This window comes from Mustela nivalis (genome assembly GCF_964662115.1).
Source record: "Mustela nivalis genome assembly, chromosome: 17".
Lineage (NCBI taxonomy): Eukaryota > Metazoa > Chordata > Mammalia > Carnivora > Mustelidae > Mustela > Mustela nivalis.
The window spans coordinates 4714973-4737609 of record NC_139036.1 but is presented as its reverse complement, the minus strand read 5'-3'; the positions used below and the strand labels follow the sequence as shown (position 1 = coordinate 4737609).

Genomic DNA, 22637 nt, shown 5'->3' with positions numbered 1-22637 from the left:
GTGGTTTCTGGCCATCTGATGTGTTCAGGGGCTTTGGGTTTTCATTTTTTAACACGATTTTGTTTTTCTTCCAGACGTACTCTGGACTCTTCTGTGTAGTCATAAATCCTTACAAGAATCTTCCGATCTACTCTGAGAACATTATTGAGATGTACCGAGGGAAGAAACGCCACGAGATGCCGCCGCACATCTATGCGATCTCGGAGTCTGCTTACAGGTGCATGCTGCAGGGTAAGTGGGAGCGTCCGCGGCCCAGATACGGTTTCGAAGGACAGGTCTGTTTTCCGTGTGTGTGTGTCTATCTGTTCTCCAAAGGGCATTCAGCTTAAAATAAATAAATAAATAAAAGTGTAACAGATGTTTATTGTAGAAGAATTTTGAATTCTTAAGATTGGAACGGGCAGCGTGGTCATTTTCTGGAGGAAGTTAGGATTGCCATCATAACTACGCCATGTTTGTCTTTTCACAAAAAAGCATCTAGTTTTTGTGTATATTTGCTCTCCAACCAGCACAAGCCAGTGTGATTAGAGCTGTCTTGCACTAGGAATTAGAACCCACAGGAAGAGCCACAGGAGGAATAACAGAAAAGGTAGAGGCCGCCTTGGGGAAAGGAAGGTCATAAAGTATTTCTGTCTTAAAACAGGGAACGTTCGAAAGCACAGGGCAAGTCAGTTGTTCTCGACTGTTCCCCTTTGGATTTAGGATAAAATGTACATGGGAAGAGTCATTCATTTGCATCATGCCTTTAGACACAATGTTTACGGGGGGGATATTTCCTGGAAGCCAGAACGTAGCAGTTTCAAACACATTTCATGTTATCACTTGAAAAGACAGCATTAAACGTGGGCCTTCCTGGTGTCGTGTGAGTTCTCCTGTAGTAACGCTCCCTCTCCTTTCATCGTTTCAGAAAGAAACTTCATAAAGTGTGATAAGACCTATTGGTTCTTTTTTTTTTTTTTTTTAAGATTTTTTTATTTATGCTTTTGAGAGAGATTGAGAGAATGGGGTGAGGGGCACTGGGAGAAGCAGGCTCCCCACTGAGCGGGGAGCCCGACGTGGGGCTTGATCCCAGGACCCGGGGATCGTGACCTGAGCCGAAGGCAGACGCTTCACCGACTGACCCACCCAGGTGTCCCAGATCTATCAGTTCTTACAAAATAGATGGGTCATCTTCGGGAACGGGATATGTTGCATGTCACCGTCTTGCGGGTCGCAGAGGCTGGATCTGAAATTGAAGGGCAGTGTGAGGGCATTCACCAAGTGCACTGCCCATCTCCCACTGCTTGTTTGTGCATGAGACCAGACCCCTGGCCAACGGGAAGTACTTCAAACCTAGGAGAGCGTCATCGATGGGTGAGGACAGGGGAATATCCAGAATCCGCTCAGGCTGAAAAAAGATGACGTTTAATGCCCTTTCTTAGCTTCAGGGCCAGAGAGTCCTGAGAAAGGCCCACAGCCGTGGGGAATTGCTGATCGTGGAGAGAGGATGGTCAGCTGCTTTGCTCTCGGTTCTGTGTCTGTGTGAAGAAGAAGCCTTATATACGCAGAAAAGCATTTGTAGGAATGAGCAGCCTTGGCCTTACAGGGGAGAAGAAACTGGACAAAGTATATTCCTTCTCTCATTGAGTCCGTATTTCCCATTGAAATGAGTCCATTCTCCCAGTGGGGATGGTTGACCCTCTCTGGTCCCTGAAGTGTTTATCAGGAAGGGGAGTTTCCAGAAGGCGGTGGGGGGCGGGGGAGGTGGTGGTCACGTGACCATTCTAACTTCTCAAAAGGCCAGGAAGTTTCAGGCTGTTGAGCTCCACATACTTGCCAGGGAAGGTTCTAGAATCTGTTGCAAACAGCCTAAGAACAATACAGAAATATGCTCCACATTCCTTTAGTTCAGTGGGAAGGGAAAGTACAGGAGACAGTGTTGAGAATCAGGACATCCCCATGCCATTCCATGGTCTTTTGTGACAACCTCGTGGCTGTTTTGGAAAGGGTGCCCAGAGGTGCCAGTTGCGGACGGAAGCTGTCTAGTTTGTCGGGGTGTCCCCCAGCGGGATCCCGTTGGGACATTTTTATCCGTATACTTGATGCAGGATGCCTGCTGTAAAATGTATAGATAACTTCAGTGTAGTAAATACAGTTGATGAAAAGAAACAGAATTCCTCAAGTGATCTTGACAGGTTGAATGGGAAAATTGAATCTGACCAAATAGTTAAGAGTGATTAAATGTTAACGTCCCACTACTGGGTTGCCCGACCAGCCACATGCCTACGGAGCAAGGAGAGTGTAGCTTACCAGCATATCACATTATCACTGATACCATCATCAATGCCAGAATGAGCATTTACTGAATATTACTGTGTGCCGGGCCCTGGGCTAAACGTTTTATGTGTATGATGTAATCTACAACAACCATCGTCTGAAGTCAAAGAATTGGTTGTCCCTACTTTACAGAGGCACAAAGAAGTTAAAAACTTGACCCAAGAAAATGTAGGTAGTAAGAGGTAATGAACTAGGGTTCAAAACCAAGGCAGTGGGACATCTTCTTTTCCACCATAATAAAATTTGATATGAAAATTAAAAAGAGACACCTAGGTGGCTCAGTGGGTTAAGGTCATGATCTCAAGATCCTGGGATCGAGTCCTGCATCAGGCTCTCTGCTCAGCGGGGAGTCTCTTCTCCCTCTCCCTATGTCCCTCCTTCTGCTTTTGCATGTGCACTGTCTCTCTCTCAGATAAATAAATAAAATCTTAAAAAAAAATTAGTTGATAGCTTTGATTACATAATAATCGAAAAGTGTGACACAAAATACGAACCAAAAACCCCCTTCTAAACAATTCCATCATGTTCCACTCTGTAGGTCAGGGCTACGGGCCGATGTCCTACATAACACATTGGGTTGGGACACATACTACGTTCATCAAAGTATGGCTCACGGTAGTTACCAAAGCTGCTCACGTAGGTTTCCAGTTACCAATGTGAGCAAAGCCGCTAACCAGGGGAGGATTCAGAGCATAGGGTCCCACCAATCAGTTGCTGCTTTAACGCACAAAAACAGAAGAGAGCTTACCTTTTTCCCTAAGTTTGAATTCTCGGGGATTCTGTATTAATAAAATGCAGAGTGTGTCTGGCACATAGTAGGTGCTCAAGAAAGTCATTGAATGAATGAATGAAAGTAGAGTTCTCGCACACAAAGTTGATGGCAGAAATCACAAACTCCTTTCTCATTAGATTTATACCTGCGTAAAATAATACCTTAATGTAAGTAGGCGTTACATGTTTTTTAGGACTAAGTGGAACTTTAAACTTAAAAATTTCCAGTTGCGCAGTGTCGATACATAGAAATATTTCTAAGTACATGTATTGGCTTTGTATCTTACAACCTGGCAAAACTCACTTATTCTGGAAGGTTTTTTGGGTCGAGTGTTTGGGATTTCCCGTGGAGACCATCGTGTCCTTTGCCAACAGAGACATTCACCATGTCCTTCCCATCTTACACTTTGGATTTTTTTCTGGCCTTGTGCTGTTGAATAGACGGGACAGCAGACATCCTGGGCTCGTTCCTGGTCTCAGGGACGGCATTCCGTTTTCTGCCTTTAAGGCTGCTCATTAACCAAATTCGTGAAAGTCTCCTGTATTCCTGGTTTGCTCAGGCATTTTAAATCTTGAATGGTTGTTGAGTTTTGTCCAATGTTTTTCTCCGTCTGTTTGGATGACTAGGTGACGTTCTTTAGCCTGTGGTTACAGTGAGTAAAGTGCCTTTGGACACAACTAATGTTGCCTTGTGGGACAAATGTCACCTGTTAGTCCTGTGCTTCCCTCTGTATATTGCTGGAATGGATCTGCTAGCATGTTAAGAATTCTTGTGTCCTTGCCGATGACAGATATTTGCCATTTTTTTGTATTATCATGTTTCTGTAGTCACAGTGTCAGGGTGAGGCTTATCTCTGAGAATGGGTTGGGAGCTCCTCCTTCCTCTTCAGTTTTCTGAAAAGTTTGATAAGATTTTTTTCCTTAAATGTTGTGTTGAATTCACCGGTGAAGTATGTTTTCTTTGTGGTAAGGTTTTTAATTACACATCCTGTTGTTTTTTTAACTGAGGTATTGTGGACATTTTATGAGTTCCACAGATTAAATTTCTTTAATAGATTCAGGGCCAATCAAGTTACTTCTTCTGGAATGAGCCTTAGCAGATTTCATCTTTAAAAAAAGTTGTCCCTTTCATCCTGGTTGTCAGGCTGGGATTTGGAGTAGTTATTCTCAGATATTGGTTTTGTTTTTTTTTTTAAGATTTTATTTATTTATTTGACAGAGAGAGAACACAAGTAGGCAGAGAGGCAGGCAGAGAGAGAGGAGGAAGCAGGCTCCCTGCTGAGCAGAGAGCCGGATGCGGGACTCGATCCCAGGACCCTGAGATCATGACCTGAGCCGAAGGCAGCGGCTTAACCCACTGAGCCACCCAGGCGCCCTCAGATATTGGTGTTTTGTGTCTTTTTCCTGATCAGTTTACCTAGAGGTTTATCAATTGTATGATTTTTCTTTAAGACCCAGAATTTGGTTCCTTTTTTCCTCTTTTTCCTGCTCCCCATTTCTTTGATTTCTTTTTTTTTTTTTTAAAGATTTTATTTATTTATTTGACAGAGATCACAAGTAGGCAGAGGCAGGCAGGCAGAGAGAGGAGAAAGCAGGCTCCCTGCTGAGCAGAGAGCCCGATGTGGGGCTCGATCCCAGGACCCTGGGATCATGACCTGAGCCGAAGGCAGAGGCTTTAACCCACTGAGCCACCCAGGCGCCCCTCTTTGATTTCTGTTCTTTCTCATTTCCTGGCTTCTATTTCATTTGAATTCCATTTACTCTTTTCTGGTTTTTTAAGGTAGGAGCTGAGGTCATTGATTTGAAACTGTTTCCGCTGCTGACATAGGATTTAACTCGGCGTGGGTTTATCAAGGATCCGCGTGTGGGATTCTTGGAGTTGCTTGGGAAAGCACTGAGCTAGGAGAAGAGTCTGTAATCTTCAGCAGGCTAGTTGCATTTTTGAAAGTGAAACTCTTTCCCATATATACCAGGGGGAGGCTTTGTTTCCATTTACAGGTTTTTAGAGGTCAAGGTCATTGTGCATTATTATAGTGCTTTTGTTGACCCTTGAAGAATAATGAAGATTCATGATGCGAAAGAGAGGGATGGTGGGATCACAATTGGAGAGAATCTTGGAGGTGATCAAGCCCATACCCTTATTGCACGGCTAGGGAAACTGAGGCCCGAAGCCATACAAGACCAGACGGACAAACATAGAGGGTCAATATGTGGGGCCAGCAGCGTTGTTCTGGTTTTTGTTGGGCCGGGGGGTGAGAAGCACGGGGAGTGAAGGATGCTGCAGAATTGAGGGGTGAGCTGTGGTTGTGCAGGTCTCCAGCTGGAAGGAAGAAAGCCATCTGAACTAATTAGGAGGCAATTGAATTTTGGTTAATTTATATGCATTTTGATCTTTGTACTATGAGAACCAGTTTGGAAAAGCCGTAAAAATCATGGCATCATGGAGTTCTATGGAAGTTGCTCAGGCAGACCTGGAGAATATAGGGGGCTCGGGGCTTGCGTTCTGGGGGGCTTGGGGCTCGTGCTCACAGTGAATAAGCAAGGACCTGATAAAATCCCAGTATCTTAGGTCAAGGCGCTGGCGCCAGCAGGTGTCGATGCCACATTTAGATATGCAAGGTGAGTTTGCAACAGAGGGGGACCAGCACCCAGGGGTCCAGTGCCCTGCAGTCAGCCACCCTAATCAAGGCTAACGTCACCATGGGAATAAGGACAGAAGACAGCCTGACCTTGAGCAGCTCGTTCTAAGGGGCAGGCAGCCGGTGGTATCGTCTAACTCCAGAACAGGGTTAAAAGAAGGACGCATTGAGGACCCAGAGGGAGAAGGTCTGGGAAGCTTCCCCAGCGCTCGCCCCTGGCAGCCGCAGGGCGTGGGCAGACTCCCCCACCGGCTCCAGGAACACTTCTCACCTGTTCAGCACACAGGCAGGCTCGGAAGTGATTGGAGGTCCCACGTCCCACACTGCGGCTTCATCTGTGGGCTGGACGTGGGTTTGAATTTCACCCTTTCCTTTGAAAAACCGAGCTGAAGACTCAAATCACGCCTCACTTTAAAATCACGTTCGATGCCCCCCGTGGCACGTTCTTTTGTCATTTTGGGGACAAATGCCGCTTGGACTGGAGACGGCCGTTAGACTCACCAGTGTTTGTCCCCCTTCCACCTTCTCCACTTAGTGTGTGATGATTTTTTTTTTCCCCTCCTTTAAGGTCAAGTTAAATCCAGTTCCTCTCCAGTGGTGGGTGTTCTGGAAGCCGTTTTGAAAGGCAGCGGTTTGCAAACCTGACCCTGCTTCAGAATCACCCGGGGTTCCTCTTTATAGAGGGTGAGGGAGGGTCAGCCCCTGCTGGCCTGAAACTGATTCCATGAGGGAGGGACCGGGGTCGCATGTTTACAGGACTTCTCAGGTGAAGCCAGTGACGGAGCTGGGCTTGCGCATCAGGCTTGATGAGGGTATGTAGCCCCCGAAGCTGGGGCCGTTGTTTACCCCCTGAGCACCTGGCATTACCACGCACCAAAGAGACTGGCTTCAGGGCTCTGGAATGGACGGGGAAGCGTTACGGGAGAGACGCAGAGTCTGCAGAGTCCCCAGCGCGATGTGGACCATGACTGCAACTTTGTTATATCAGGTCTTTAAAAAAAAACAGGCAAATGGTCACTTTGTTTTTTTGTGTTCTTTTTTGTTTTCTAGATCGCGAAGACCAGTCAATTCTTTGCACGTAAGTAAATATTGAACATTCTGACTTGTTTGTGATTCTGTTGGAAACTAAAGCAATTGTTTCTTGGTTGTTTGCTTTTTTTTAATTTAATTTAATTTTTTTGGTCTGGGAGGGGGAGAGTAGAGCAGTAATTTTAAGAATTGGATGTAAACCAATTTTAAGAATTGGATGTGACCATTTTAAGACTGAGATGGTATAGGTTGCTTAAATCCAGGGTCGCTGTTTGGTGGTCACACTGGGCGTCTCCCACATTTTGCATTGTTTATCTGGGAAACCTTCATCTCTAGTTTCTGCGTGCACCTGGTAGGCTCCTGGACATGTCGGCAGTGTGTCCGCATTACCCATGGTCACCTGCCTCGTGTGCTGGATGCTCGAGCACCGGGAGTGAATGAAGCCATATCCACAGCGGGATGCCATTAGATTGGCTTAGAAAAGAATCGTTAGCTAGAAAGACCAGCCTGGCTTCAGTGTGGGCAGGAAAGGCATCGGAAGAGTGATCGAGAGGCTGTCAGTCGGTGCAGGCAAAAGCTGGAGGTGTGACTGTGCCAAGTGTGCAGGGGAGTCACTGGAGGGCCTGGGGTGTCTGTTTGGCGGCCTGTAGGGGAAGTGCAGGCCCTGAGTGGAGGCAGTGGGTGTGGGGGAGGACCTGGCTGCGGTGTGCACTGCCTCTCTCACTACCCACCTGGATGTGGAGCTCAGGAGAGGGCTGCCCCAGGTGCAGGCCTGTGAGAGGGGCTGCCTCCAGAGGACGGGAGGGAGAAGGCTGAGTGTGGAGCCCCTCGGAAAGGCAGGAGTCAGGCAGAGGTCAGGGAGGCTGAGGAGGCAGGAGGGTGTGTGTCCGTGGCTACGGCCAGCACAGAAGCCTGGAGACGGGGTGAGCCCCACAGAGACCGGGGCCCTGGGTGTGTCCGTCCAGCACCAGGGGCTGAGATGAAGGCAGAGGCCAGATTACACTCGAGAAAGGATGGGAGAGTGGAAAAGTTAAAATCCCAAACCGCAGGTGTAGGCCTGCTGCTCTCAAACTGTGGGGGAGAGTGAAGGGCAGTTGCTGGAGACTGACCGAATCTTGCTGTCCATGGTCCAGCGTTTACCGTGGACGAGTTTGAATGAGGGGCTGGAACCTTCTGGTCTCTAACTTCTCTTTTCCCTGATGGGCAGCTCCGGTATCTGATATAAGCCAGGGGAGGAGAGGTGGAGGTAGCAGGCACGGGTCTGCTTGTTGCGTACGTTTTCTCCTAGCCTTGTTCAGCCTCTGGGGTTGTGCAGGTGAGCTTTTCCTGAACAGCCAACCAGCCTGGCACATCATGGCTTAAAATCCTCCTCCTGGCAACTGGGTTGTCTCAGCTGATATTTCCGCCACTGGGGCTGCTCCTGGCTCTGCTGGGGGTTCTGGGGGTCGGGGGCAAGGTTCCAGAAGCAGCAAGACAGTGAGCCCCAGTGCATGAGCCTCGTTCAAGTTCCTGCTCCTGTCACCTTTGCGGTCTTCCCAGCCCCAAGCAAAACACAGGGCCAAGGCGGGGAGAGCAGATAGAGTGAGAGTGGAGACGGTTGGGACCATCGCTGTGGTCCATCCTCCACGGGAGAGCGGCAGAGTGGAACCAGATCCCGTCCATCAAAAGGTGGAGCCGTTGCAGCAAGTGGGGGACAGCAGAGCAAGGGAACAGAGAACATGAGGTGGAGAAGCTGTCCCATGGGGCACGGGCAGAGGGGAGCGCACTGTTGGGAGGGAGTAGACAGGTCAGGACAGCGTAGGGGTCTTGATGGAGTAGAACCAATAATGCTGGGGATGCTGGAGGCAGAGCAGGAAAAGCAGGCAGTGAGGCCGTGGGCAGAGGGGAGCTCACTGGAATTGAGGGTGCTGAGGGGCGGGGTCTGGGATGTGTCCCTCACCTGCGGAGAGGAGGGGCTCAGCTGCGCATGCACACATGCACACACAGACACGCATCATCAGCCCTTCGTAAGGCTAAAGGTTTTCACCTAGTGGAGCGTCCTTCGTTCTAAGATCATATCCTTTCCACTCTTTTGGAATAAAATGTGCTTAATTTTTGGAAACAAGAGGAGAGGTTTTGTTCTTAATGATCTCCCTGGGAGAGAATAATCCAGAAGTCCAGAACCATTGGAGAGGAGTGGTGGGGCAGGCTGGGGGCTCCTTCCCATGCCAGGGTCTGCAGACACCGTAAGGGAGAGCGAGCAGAATGCCGGGCTCAGGTCTGGGGGCACCGCGGAGGGGAAAGAGGGGGTGGTCCTCACCTGGAAGGGGGGTCCGTGGACTGCTCAGTGAAGAGGTGGCAGGTATGGGGGCCTTTGCTCCCTCTGGAAGGGGGGTCCGGGGTGTGCGGAGGAAACGGGATTGTGGTTCTGGATCGGGGGAGAGGACAGCGTGGGAGCAGACTGTGAAAATGCCAAGCAACCCACGGAGACGATGTCTTGGGCACCAAGCACCAAGCGGGGTTGAGCATGGCAGGGTGGTGAGCCGGGAGGATTCCTAGGAGTCCCAGGGTGGGATGGGGGGCTTGGGCCTCTGTGGGCAGTGGCTGTGCCTGGTACTTCCAGATCCCAGTGCTTGCTAGCTCAGGTGGCCAGGCTTGCAGCTGGATGAGTTTCTAGACCCTGATTCTTCTCACACTCCCTGATGGCTTCCTGAAGAATTGGTGTTCTAGGTGGACAAGGGAGGTGCCCTGAAGCCTGTAGGCACGGAGGACATCAGGAGAGGAGTGGCAGTTTTCAAGGATTTTGGTGCAAGCGCAGCATACGGTGTGAAGTAAGGAACACATGTTAGCTTGAACTCAGCATGCGGAAAAATTAACCTACATTGCTGCGCATCACCCAGTTTCCTGATTTCTGCCATCCACTCCTGTGTTTCAGGGCTCCAGCCCCAGCATCTCACCGTGTCCTCTGACCCCTCTGTCTGCAGGGCCCCGTTTCTGGCAAGCTGTCGGACATTTCTGTCGGGTCCGAGCCGGTCCCATAGCTCTGGTCTGACCCACTTTATGGATCCCGGCTGGCTTCGTGCCTTTACCATCATCTTTCCTCCGGGGACCCAAATCTCCTCAAATTGAGTCCCGTCTATATGACAGGTTCCAACGCACACTGATTTTTCTCTCCCCAACCCTCTTTTATATCCATTGCCGCCCTTGGTTCCTTGTTTGGGTCGCCCAGACCATGCTTTACGACGAGGCGGAAGGGTGGGGACTGTGACTTACCTCGACTGGTCTTAATAACCTCGGAGACCCCGGCACCCTGCTCTGAACAGGGAACATATTTCAGAAACAGATAAAAGGGCAAACAAAAGCACGAATCTCAATGAGGTAGGAACCAAGATGACAGGCTGAAGTATGGATTACTGGTGATACTGTATGTTTTCAAGGGAAAACCTTCCTGATACCATTTTTAAAAGGCATTTTGAGTTTGAAACTTAAAAGCTACACAGAAATAGAATGGTACGTGGGCTGTGTATGCCCATCACCCAGCTTCTGTGATTTAAAAATTTTTTTTACCACTTTTCTTCATTTTTAGCCTTCTAAAAACTTTTGCTGATGCATTTCCCCACATTTTTATTTTTAAAAAATTCAAACCTACTTTAGGTTGACAGAATGATACTTTAAATGGCTGCATACCCTTTACCTTGTCAGTTTTCTATGTGCAAAAGCTTTTTTTTTTTTTTTTTTAACCATTTGCAACTGGATTGCAGACTTCCTGACACCCTGGGATTCTTCAAGTGACTTCCCAGGACAAGGGTGTTTGCACGTAACTGCGGGCTATCCTCACGCTGAGAAGGTCCACATCAGTTCTATAGTATCTGATGTAGGATCCGATTTCCAGTTTTAAAAAAGATTTTATTTATTTATTTGACAGACAGAGATCACAAGTAGGCAGAGAGGCAGGCAGAGAGAGAGGAGGAAGCAGGCTCCCTGCTGAGCAGAGAGCCGATGCGGGGCTCGATCCCAGAACCCTGGGATCATGACCTGAGCTGAAGGCAAAGGCTTTAACCCACCGAGCCACCCAGGTGCCCCTCTAACGTATTTTTTCTTGTTTTTAAAATCCACAATCCTTGCCTTAGGTCTCTTCATTTCAATTCTGTATTCTAGAATAGTCTTTAACTTTTTGCTTTCTTTTGTTGTTTATCTCATTGGCTGGTGTTCTTTAAAAGTTATTATTTTTTTTTTTAATAAAAAATGTTATTGGGGCACCTGGGAGGCTCAGTCATTAAGCGTCTACCTTCGGTTCAGGTCATGATGCCAGGATCCTGGGATTGAGCCCCACATCAGACTCCCTGCTCAGCCAGGAGCCTGTTTCTCCCTTTCCCTCTCCCTCTGCTTATGTTCTTCTGTCAAATAAATAAAATCTTTTTTTTTTTTTTTTAAGTTATTTAGAACCTGATCTGCAAGTGTCTTGTGATGCAGTTTTGACCCGGCCCACCCAGGGCCTACTCGCCCACACAGTGCTCGTGCTGTGGACCCCAGCCTTAAGCTTATGGGGTCCCGGGCCACCTGCACTTCTGACCAGCCAGCTATGTATTTGGGGGTCACTGCCCTGTTGGGTTTGATAATTCACGAGGATGATGAATCAGATCCAGCCAGAGCAGAGACAGCAAGGGTAAGGTCTGGGAGCTTCCCCATTGTAAACCTTCCATATCCTCTGGACACTTCCCCGTCTAGCACATGGATGTTTATCCCCAGCCAGGAAGCTCCCCCGAGCTTCAGAGTCTGGAGTCTTTAAGGGGTTTTGTCAAGCAGGAATGAGTGATTGAATCATGGGCCGTGGGTTTTAATTCTGTCTCCAGCCCCTCTCCCCTCCTGGGATATTGGGGTGATTTCCTTGACTCAGTGCCCAAACCTCTTATCTCTGGACTGGTCTTCCAGTGTGGACAGTGCCCATCCTGGAACTATCTAGGGGCCTGTCGTGAGTCCCCTCGTTGGCACAAGCTCTCAGGACCCCCCATAAATGACAGAGACTATCCAAGGACTTAGAGGCTCCCTCCCAGGAACCAGGGACAAAGACCACCCACGTCCTTCATCGTACACCATCGGTTAATCGTCACACGGAAATCTAGGCATTGGGACTCTCCATGAAATGGATAAACGAACTACATTCTGCTCATGAGTGAGGCAGAAGAGAATGTGTGTGTTGCCAGTCTGTGCTGTCTGGTGACAGTACCCCACATCCCCACATCCAGTAATCTGGGAGCCAGGGGCAGGACGTGGACCTCCGCAGACCTCTCCTCCCTGAGCAGGTGGTTTTGGAGCTTGGGTGACTATCTATTGATGTATCTATTTATTTATTTAAGAGAGCGCAGGAGAGTGCGTGTTGAGCACGAGTGGGGGGAGGGGGCAGATGGAGAGGGAAAGAGAGCATCTCCTGCAGACTCTGCGCTGAGCATGGAGCCTGGTGTGGGGCTGGAACTCACAACCCCGAGATCTCGACCTGAGCTGAAATCAACTCAGCCAGCTGAGCCACCCAGGTGCCCTGGGTTGACTATTTTTGTTGAGGACTTTTGGTAAAGGTTGGGATGCAGGAAACACTCAGGGAAGGAATGAGTGCTGTTGATAGAATGAAAGGTTAGATAGAGAACGCTAATCTACTTTTGTCACCAGAAGTGACCTCTGCAGGCATTTGTAATTAGGGTAATTTTAGGCTCCTTTGTCCTTAATTAATAGGGTCGGATTTCTGAAGTGAGTCTCGTAGAGTCCCCTTCTGTCTTCTTGAGCACAAAGTGGCAGTCAGCAAGTACCTTCTCTTTCCTTCCCTTTAACTTGTCCAGTCATCTGATTGTGGATATTTCCAAGCATAAAGCACAGTTGAAAGAATTTTGAGTCAAGACCCATATATGTCTCCAGCTAGATTCTACCATTAATATTTCACTCGATTTGCTGTACGATATATTGCCGTGTTCCTCCTCTGTCCATCCGTCGATCCATTTTATTGTTCGTGCTGGGAGGAATTTTTTTCCTTTTCCACCTTGCGTCCTGCACCTGGGGCTTTGCAAATTAACTGGCCGTAGAGTAATAGGAGAAACGACTACGATTATCTGCACACACACGGGAGTACTCCGTGAGGAGCATTTGCTGAGTATCCAGAAATAAAAGGCTTATATGCTAAGCTTGACCAAAAAGAAAGAGAGGGCTTCAAGGAGAGAGCGTGGAGGGTTCTGTCGGGCTGTACCATGCTGACAGATGGCTGACTTTGTAGTTCCTGGGTCTGTCTTTTCCCAGTCAGGACACTCCCTGGGATGAATGGCCTCTATATTTTCAGGAGGCTGTGCTTAAGGTTAGGTAATGTTTCCTTCCGTGGCTGCGGATTGATATTTTCAGTTTAAAGTAATTTTTATACTGCTTTGATGAGCTGTCAATCCCTTCACTTGATTTATTTCAAGTTTAAGTTTATTGAACTTTATTTCAAGTTCAATTACAGACTTCGGCGCCCTTCCCCTTAAGCACCTCAGTGTACATTACATTAACTGAAGTCCAGTATTTACATCTTTCTCTTTGGAGCTAAAATCTGTGCATAATGAACTACACAAATCTTAAATACATGTCTGCAGGGCTGTTTGTGTAACCGGAACCTCTGTCGCGTTGGGGAACATTACGGTCACCCTGGGAGAAAGTTCCCCAGTAGATCTTTTGGCCTCGGCACTCTTTCTTAATTCTTGGATGCTCCTGGTTATGATATTTAATAACATTTTTCTTGTTCATATCTATTAGAAGCTACACTATGACTTGATTAGTAGGAAAATGTGAAACAATGTATCTTAGATTTGAGAGAATAGGATCCGTTCTGTGGTGTCTTTGAGTAGCCACCAAAGAAGTCCAAGAATGTTATAACTGGGATTTCTTCAACTTTAGCCAACACACAACCAAGCTGCTTAAGTTTCCTGTGTGACATTAACTATTTACTCAATTTTACATAGTAGTTATTTTTTATTAATAGTATTCTTTGTGATACTAGTACACTTTGTGATACTTTGTGATAGTATCACAAAGAAAAATACAGTTGGAGGCAACAATTTTTTTTTAAAGATTTATTAATTTATTTTAGAGAGAGTGCAAGTGGTGGGTGGGGCAGGGCGCAGGAGGAGAGAATCTCACCAGACTCCATGATGAGTGTAGAGCCTGACGCAGGGCTTGATCTCACGACCCTGAGATCACGACCTGAGCTGAAACCAAGAGTCAGACACTCTACCAAGTACTTGTTTCAGCAGCACATATACTAAAATTGGACACTCCACTGACTAAGCAGCCCAGGCTCCCCGGAAGCAGTGTTTTTAAAAAATATATATATATTTAGGTAGTTGGATTGCCTCTCTCTAAGCTTTCTATTTTAATCACTTACTCTTTACTTTTCCTCCAAAAGGATGAACATCTTCATTTCCCCTCTGGTCTCCTCTGCCTGCTGCTACCCACCCAGCTTTTCCCTCTGCAGACCCAGGCCGGGCAGTGTGGGCCCCCACTTATGGGTCCAGCCCCCTGCAGGGTCCTTGAACTCATGTGCTGCCAGAGCCTCTGGTGAGGACTTGCAGGGTTTCCTTTACCACGAGAAAGCCATGTTTTCTACACTTAATCCTGTGTCATGGGCAGTGAAATCTTATTAAGAATGTATCCTTATGTTGAATTTCCTCTCATTAGAATTGAAATTTACAGAGCAGTCACCCTGGTTAGGAAATGATTCTGTTCTCTAAGCTCCCTTTTTAAAGAATAATCTGTTTACATTTACTACTTTCTAACTGCCGGTTAATGCAAGTGTTTCTCCTTTTAAGTGCATTTAATCACGTAACAGTTGTAAAACGGTGGTTGCCTCACATCAGCCTTCTGTCGGGATGTGATGAGATTTTTTTTTCTTCGGGAATTTTATCCTATAGAAATCCATTAATTTTAGTGCTGACTGAACTCATCTGGATTTTGAACTGTTTGATTTTTTTTTTAAGATTTTATTTATTTGTTTGACAGAAACACAGGCAGGGGGAGTGGGAGAGGGGGAAGCAGGCCTCCCTGCTGAGCAGGGAGCCGGATGCGGGGCTCGATCCCAGGACCCCGGGATCATGACTTGAGCCACCCAGGCGCCCCAAAACTAAGCATATTCTTACCATGACCCACCAGTCACACTCCATAGTATTTGCCCACTGGGGTTCAACTTATGCCTACATGAAGACCTGCTTTGTACACGATTACCCAAACTAGGAGGCAACCAGGATATCCTTCTGCAGGGTGCATAGATAAGCGCTGGTATGTCCAGACGATGGAGTCTTGCTGGGCCCTGAAAACAGTCGAGCTCTCAAGTCATGAAAAGACCTAGAGGATCGCTAAAGGCACACGAGCACGTGAAAGGAGCCCATCTGAGAAGATTCCATACTGTCTGGCTCCAGCCGTAGAGACAGGGAGCACAGGGGGTGTGGGAGGGAGGGGAGATGAGCCGGCAGAGTGCAGAGGACTTTAGGGCACTGAAATTATCCCATATAGTGTTATAGATGTGCGCCGTTACATGTTTGTGTTTGTCTAAACCCACAGAACGAACCACACCCGGAGTGAAGCCTAATCAAACTTTGGGCGATCATGACGTAGGGTCCTTCGTAAAAAAATGTCCCATTTTAATGATGTTGTTAATGGAGGAGACTGTGCCTGTGCCAGCACAGAGAGTAGCTGGGAAACCTCTGCATTCCTCTCCATCTCTAAAACTGCCTTCCAAAAAAAAAAATGCTTAAAACGCACATCTAAGGCAATAGTGTGGTGTAGGCGAAAAGGTGTCATGGGGTCAGGTAGATGTCTGGTGGTTTCTCGTCCACCCTGAGCTAGCTCCGTGACTCCAGGCCAGACCGTCAGCTTCTCTGGACCACCGTTTGCTTTTCAGATGATCCTTGCTTTAAAAGTGCTCAAGTCTTAAAACTGGGGGAGTTTTTAGATTCTGATAGGTGTATCTGAATGATAGCTGAGTTATAGGGGAGAAAGTAGTATTCAGATCAGCTGGTGAAGAGAAGTTTAAAATGTTCTTGGCAAGTGTGCCAGGAAAGGGACTCAGCTCTTTGCAAGAGTTCCCTCCATGAATCTTTGTGGTCGTCCAGTTCCATGGTAGCCAAGGCTGACCCTAGTGTTCATGGGATGGAGGACCGACCCCAGGCTCGTCTTGACCACAGAACCTCGGCTCTCGCGAATAAACTGCTTTCTAACAGAGTTTTGAAACTGTCGGCAGTCATCAGCTAATGTCATGTGTGGCTAGTGTTCAAACGGAGGTCATCTGAAGCGAGACCTTGGGGCAGAGGGGGTTTTTGAAACTACACTGAAGTTGATGTATCCACAGAAGAAGAAAAGAAGCCGTTCAGATCTGGGTGAAGAGTTTCTTGTTGGGGAAACGTACCCAGGGTCCAGAAGGGACTCCAGGAAAGATCCTGGAATCAATCACCTGTCAACGCTCTTCCTCCCCCCTTCTTAGCGCTGTTGCTTTTTACGTTGTATTTGGGATTGTGCATGTCTTTGCAAAGCCACCGAGGGCCAAAGACCTCTCTAGAGAACCAGAACACCTCCAGGCCAGAAACCCCTGTCCTTCTGTGTCCTGATGTCCTGCACGAGACGCAGGCTGCTCGCTGTCCTCCTCTTTGACCTCACACTGGCAGCGCGTGGACCAGCACGGACGGAGCAGCCTTCCCGTGCAGAGCGCCTTCGTCCGTGGGTCTGGTCTCCTCGGTGGAAACCAGATCAGATCCTTTGTCCTCCTGGCTTTGAGGTCTTGTTCTGTCGCTCTGCTCTCTAAGGATTCTCCTGACCCGCTTCCTCGGTGAGACCCCTGCCAAGCTTTCCGATGGGTTCCCTCCCGTCTTTACTTCTGTCCAAGCTGCTTTGATTTCTCTGCCTCTGTCTGGGATGGACGTGCTGTTGCCCTTTTAAAAAATTATTTTCGAGATTTCTAACTCTATGCCTTTGATCCTACCACCTCTTTCAGAGACACGTTGGGGATTAGCTTTTTTTTTTTTTTTTTTTTAACTGCTGTTAATACCTTCATGCTTCTCATACCTACTTATTAGCATTATTGCCATTCGCCAAGAGCCTTCTGGCTGGGGGCAGAGCTAGGCTCCTTACAGGCGTGCTCCGGGGCCTGTGAAGAGTACTTAGTCTCTCACTGAAAGGAGTATAAACTGAAGCCCGGAGCTAGAGAGCGGTGGACAGGATTTCAATCTAGGCAGCTCATCTGGACACCATAACCCACACTCTTCTTTTTTAAAAAGAGTTTATTTATTTGACAGAGAGAGTGACACAGTGAGAGATGGAACACAAGCAGGGGGAGTGGGAGAGGGAGAAGTAGGCTCCCTCTCAAGCAGGGAGCCTGATGCGGGGCTCGATCCCAGGACCCTGGGATCGTGACCTGAGCGGAAGGCAGATGCTTAACCCACTGAGCCACCCAGGCGCCCCCACCCCATAACCCACATTCTTAGCCATTAATGCAAGCGGCTATGGATTCGTAAAATAATTCGGGGCTTGGTAACCTAAGGTGCCCCTCCCTGAGTGGTGGGCAAGCAGGTAAGTGGACAGTAACTGGGCGGTGATGATGGGCCTCAGATGGCCCATGTTCTTTCTTCATCACGGGCTCCTGTTTTAGAAGGTACTGGCCACATTTTAAGACGGGTTATGTGTGGCTCCCCATCTCCCCTCTCGGGAGCTTGCTGGTAACCTCCGTCTTTACAGTCATGTCCTCTGTGTCAAAGTCCCCTTAGACCTGAAATGTACAGAAATGTTGCCGAGATCGTAAGCATTGTTGAAGCACCGCCAGTGAGTGTGACAGGGAGGGGGGAGATCGTCTTAAGGACACGCCGAAACGGGTCCAATGGAGTGGAGCTAGCGGAGAAACCACAGAGACACACAACTAAGCAGAAAGGGAACAATCAGAACTGTTTTCCAGATAAGTCATCATCAGTCAAAATGAGAGGCTCATTTCCTCGCCTAACAGAAAAATTACTTGTTTGAAGCCAACCGCCAACATCATGATTAGCTTTGAAATACAGAGTATTTTGAATAAAGTTAACAAAACAGAGAAAAACCACTATACTCGCTCTTGAGAAATTAATGCGTGAATAAAATGCAGATCTTCTCCCGGGACTCGGGGAGCTTCTCGCTGCCCCCCAGAGTCCCTGCAGCTCTCTGCCTCGCTGCTGGTTTGCCTCCAGCCCTACGTTTATACCTGCACCCTGGTTCCTGGCAAAGACCTTGGCGTTTGTCTCTCCCCCTGCCTGATCGTGGTGCCCCCTGATTTCCCTGGCCTGTTCTCCCTTTTTGGGAGGCTCTCCCCAGAACATCGCATCTCCGGGGAGGTGTCCGGTGTCCTCCGCTCCTGTCTGCTTGCCCCCTGCTCCCCCCAGCCACTTCCTTGATGCCTTAAAGGCATTCCTCATGTCCCACACTCCTCTTGCTTGTTTTTGTGGTTCATCTTCTCTCTTCTCCTGAACTTGAGCTCCGCAAGGATGGAAACAAAGGTTCACAGCTCTGCCTCTTGTGCTCAGAAGAATGACCCAACACTGGTCGATTTGTTAAGTATTTGTCGAGTGAGTGCAGTTACTACCTTAGCCAGGCACCAGAGGAAGCCAGGTAGAAAATATAAGGATGTTAACAGCAGGAACAAAAAATATTAAAAAGAGCCTAGGAGGGACGCCTGGGTGGCTCAGTTGGTTGGGCAGCTGCCTTCGGCTCGGGTCATGATCCCAGCGTCCTGGGATCGAGTCCCACATCGGGCTCCTTGCTCGGCAGGGAGCCTGCTTCTCCCTCTGCCTCTGCCTGCCATTCTGTTTGCCTGTGCTTGCTCTCTCGCCCTCTCTCTCTGATAAATAAATAAAATCTTTAAAAAAAAAAAAAAGAGCCTAGGAATAAACTTGAAACGTGTAGGACCTGTATTGATTCATTCAGCCCCTGCTGTGCTAGACCCTACGATATCAAAGATTGATGATAAGACAGATACACTGCTTGCTTGTCACAAACACAAAATTTACCCGAGAGCTAGAGATGAAGACGTCCTCTCTCCTTAAAAAAAAAAAAAAAGGCATCCATATTAATATTAGTTCAGAATGCCACCTTTTATTTTTTTATCTGTGGGGGAAGAGGTGAGGGACAAAACTATTTGAGCAGGACAAAATTATTTGAGGTTTATTTGAAAAAATACACTTCAGAGACTACTTGGGTGTTTTGTTTTGTTTTGTTTTGTTTTGTTTTGTTTTGTTTTGTTTTGTTTTGTTTTAAAGAAGACCAGTGCTGGGGGTTGCTGTGGCTCGTCCTGTTTCAAAACTCTTGCAGTACGTTTCTGGCCTTAGACTAAGCTGTATGTAGAAGTAAATATCAGATAATAGTTCAGATCACAGGATAATGAGTGTCTTTGTCAAACCATTGATACTGGGATGTGGGCTGAATCATCTGGGGATAAAATCTGATTATATGCTTACCCCAAACTATAATTTTTTTTCCCAGATGGATTAAAGATTTCATTGTAAAAAGTGAAACCATCAAAGTTCTGGAAGAAAATACAGATGGATTTAATAATAATGTTATAAAAATGAGAGCATAGATGGGTATCATTCTGGTGCAAGAAAGGCCTTTTCAAGCACAAACAGCAGGCAGAAAAACCCTTGAATTCGGTCTATTGAGTACCTACAGTTCAAAACTTGTAGATGATAAAACATACAAGGGAACTATTTTTTGTAGAACAATGGATGGCGGTTAAGGAGCTTCATATATAAAATATGCTTATAAACCAGTAAGTGGGTTGTTTCTAGAATCAAGTCTTGTAGCTAGAAAGGTTCTAACACGATCCTACCTTGTGCAGAGGGTGGCGTGAGGGCCTGGAGAAGACGGTTTCCTTACTCAAAGGACTAGTGGGTCAGTTGGCTCCCTTTGCCCGCACCCTCTGCAATTAAGATTGTAGGTATAGGTGCAGAGAATTAAGATAATAATGCAAGCAGTAAACCTGAAAAATTTAAGTTGGGGCCAGTTCATAGTACAATCCTGAGTATACTTCCAGGAAAGGGTCAGAGTTTACTAGAAAAATTAGACTTTCAAGCCTTGGATAAAACAAGCTTAGAGGATTATTAGCTAGCCATGGGTTTAATAATATTTGGGGGTTTCTGGTGCTTTTTTTCTGTTTCTGGGGTTTTTTGTTGTTTTCTGGGGCTTTTTCTCTTCCTTAATGAAAAAATCCAAACACATATGAAGATTTTTCTTTTATTCCAAATTGAGATTTTCTTGATTGTGTAGATAGGTTCGCTTTGAATCCGATCTTAGGAAGCCTTTGATATTTGAACAGAAAGACCATAACTTAGGTATCCCTGTGCCTAGCAGCTTACCTGAATTTCAAGATTAGTCCTTGCGTAGAAATAAAAAGCTGCCTTTAAAATGTGCCAGCCTTGTTTTTAAACATGAAGCGGTGACATTTGTCCCAGTTTGTAACAAAACTCATAGTGTTTATTTTCTCTACGAATTGTGCACTGGCTCAGTGTCGACACTGCCCAAGGTTACATGGATTAAAAAAGAAGCTAACACAAACACATAGTAAACACTTGCATGGGGTCATGTTCCCCGTCTCCGGGAGCCCAGGGTGTGAAGCCCGCAGTTTGTAAGAGAAGGTTCGACAAGGTGTATACAAGCTTCTGCACGGGTAGCACTGGGGAAGGAGCAGTTGGCAACTAGTTTGGGGGCAGGCGCTGAGAAAACCTTGCCTGGACTTGAATTTGAGCATCAGTGGGCATCGCAGAGTCCTTTCAACATCTTCAGATTAAATCATCTTCACTGTTTCAGGAGTCCTATTTCCAGCGTTGGCTGCGCTTCTGGGGCTGACGAATTGTTTCATGAACTTTTTTTTTTTTTTAAGATTTTATTTATTTATTTGAGAGAGAGACCGTGAGAGACAACATGAGAGGTGAGAAGGTCAGAGAGAGAAGCAGACTCCCCGTGGAGCTGGGAGCCTGATGCGGGACTCTGTCCTGGGATTCCAGGATTGTGACCTGAGCTGAAGGCAGCTGCTTAACCAACCCAGGCGCCCTGTTTCATGAACTTTTATAAAAAATGTCACTTCTCTGGTAGAGTCCCCAAACTCCAAGGAAAAAACCGCATTATGACTCTATCCTTTGTCTTACTGGCACCTTAAAAAAAAAAAAAAAAAAGTTTGGTTTAATTTAATTATTTTAAATTTTTAAAACGTTTTCTAACTTCTGCTAGTAGGTTTCCCCCCCTACTTACACTCTTTCTTACTTTCTACCAATTCTTGTTCCAATTCCATTAATTGTGTCCATTGTAATTTGGGAATATGTGAACTCCGCTTTCTTTAAGTCGGCCTGTGCTCTTTCCTCTTCCAGGGGTGAATCAGGTGCCGGGAAGACAGAAAACACGAAGAAGGTCATTCAGTACCTCGCGCACGTTGCTTCTTCGCATAAAGGACGGAAGGACCATAATATTCCTGTAAGTTTGCCTGCCAGTGTCAGGAAGCCCGGCACACTGCCGGGAGAACCCGCTCCCTTGTCTGCTCCCACCCCCTACCCAAAAACTTCCTCCGCTTGGGAGGGAGCAGGTTGACCTGGAAATTGCTAATAATTAGGTCTTTCGCACAGGCCAAGTGGAATTAGTGGTGGTAGCTTGAAGCCTAATCCCTCTCCGAAGCTTCGGGAAGAACTGTTAACAATGATGAGTGTTGCTTCCCAAGATGTCTTATTCCACCGAAGGAAGGTCCTCAAGTGTCTTTAACAGTTCTTTCCGAAAGTGTCATGGCAGCCTGTTGCTGCTAACTGTCCGCGGCAGCTGGAGATGGAGATAGAAATTTGGGGACCGCTGATGATAGAAAAGGGGTACGAACAGGAGAGTCCCGCTACCCTTCATCTGCAGATCTGCAGGAGGGGTCGGTGACGCAGCCACACCTGCTCTCGTGGTTCTGAGCTGCACGTTGACCTGATTCTGTGGATGTGGCTTCCTGCTCGAAATGGGCCAGACTCGCTAACGTTTGCATTTATCTGTTTGTAACAAACAGCAGGAGTCGCCTAAGCCAGTGAAACATCAGGCAAGTGCTTTTCTTCACGTTTCTGAGTCTTGAATGCTCGCACTGATTTCTGTCTCTAGGTTGAGTCTCTGTTAGAAGCAGATACGGTTAGTTCCGAGTGACGTCCCCTGTGAACACCTCCTTTTGGAGATTTGTCGCTTAGGGACGTGTTCTTTGGCAAGCAGCATGCCCTCTCGCTTCAAATTTGTTTTCTAGATGAGTTTTGATGTTTATTTACCCCTTTATCATGACATTGAATCACATGTTTATGAAGACTGAACCCTCAGGGTTTCGAGTGCCAGAGACCAGGCAGAATGATTTCGATTCTCCTTAAATACACGGAAGGTCGGTGTTGTGCCGACATTAAATTTTAAGTCTGGGGCTGCAACTTGAAGACTTGTGACTTTGGGGTTAACATGTTTCTAATTAATGTTTTATGGCTCCTATGTGTGTTTTAGCCTTAAAGGCTTTAATGATTTAATAGATGAAGGTAGAATTTTCTTTTCTTTCTTTTTTTAAAAGATTTTATTTATTTGACAGACAGCAAGAGAAGAAACACAAGCGAGGGGAGAAGGAGAAACAGGCTCCCCACTGAGCAGGGAACCCAATGCAGGGCTCGATCCCAGGACCCTGGGGATCATGACCTAAGCAGAAGGTTGGACACTGTAGGACTGAGCACCCACCAGGCGCCCTCGTTAGCATTTTCTGTATTGGGGCAGGTAGAGGAGGGAGTGTTGTTCTTCCCGATTAGAGAACTCGCCCCCTGCTGGTCCCCCAGAGCATAACAACGGACAGATGGCCCACCGGAGTGTTTCTGCTAACTGGAGTGTTCGTGGTCACTGAGA

General features: G+C 47.2%; 1 protein-coding gene across 8 annotated transcripts in view; it reads left to right on the top strand.

Annotated features, from left to right (window-relative positions):
- MYH10 (myosin heavy chain 10) overlaps positions 1-22637 on the top strand; it is a 118511-nt gene that overhangs the window by 20747 nt on the left and 75127 nt on the right. For 4 of the 8 annotated variants that reach the window (XM_082708190.1, XM_082708194.1, XM_082708189.1 and 1 more), the window contains exons 3-6: positions 75-231; positions 6777-6804; positions 21119-21221; positions 21784-21813. In XM_082708190.1, coding sequence (XP_082564316.1) covers positions 75-231; positions 6777-6804; positions 21119-21221; positions 21784-21813 — 318 coding nt within the window. The remainder of the gene's footprint in view (positions 1-74; positions 232-6776; positions 6805-21118; positions 21222-21783; positions 21814-22637) is intronic. The other 4 variants (XM_082708195.1, XM_082708192.1, XM_082708196.1 and 1 more) reach the window with 1 other exon arrangement.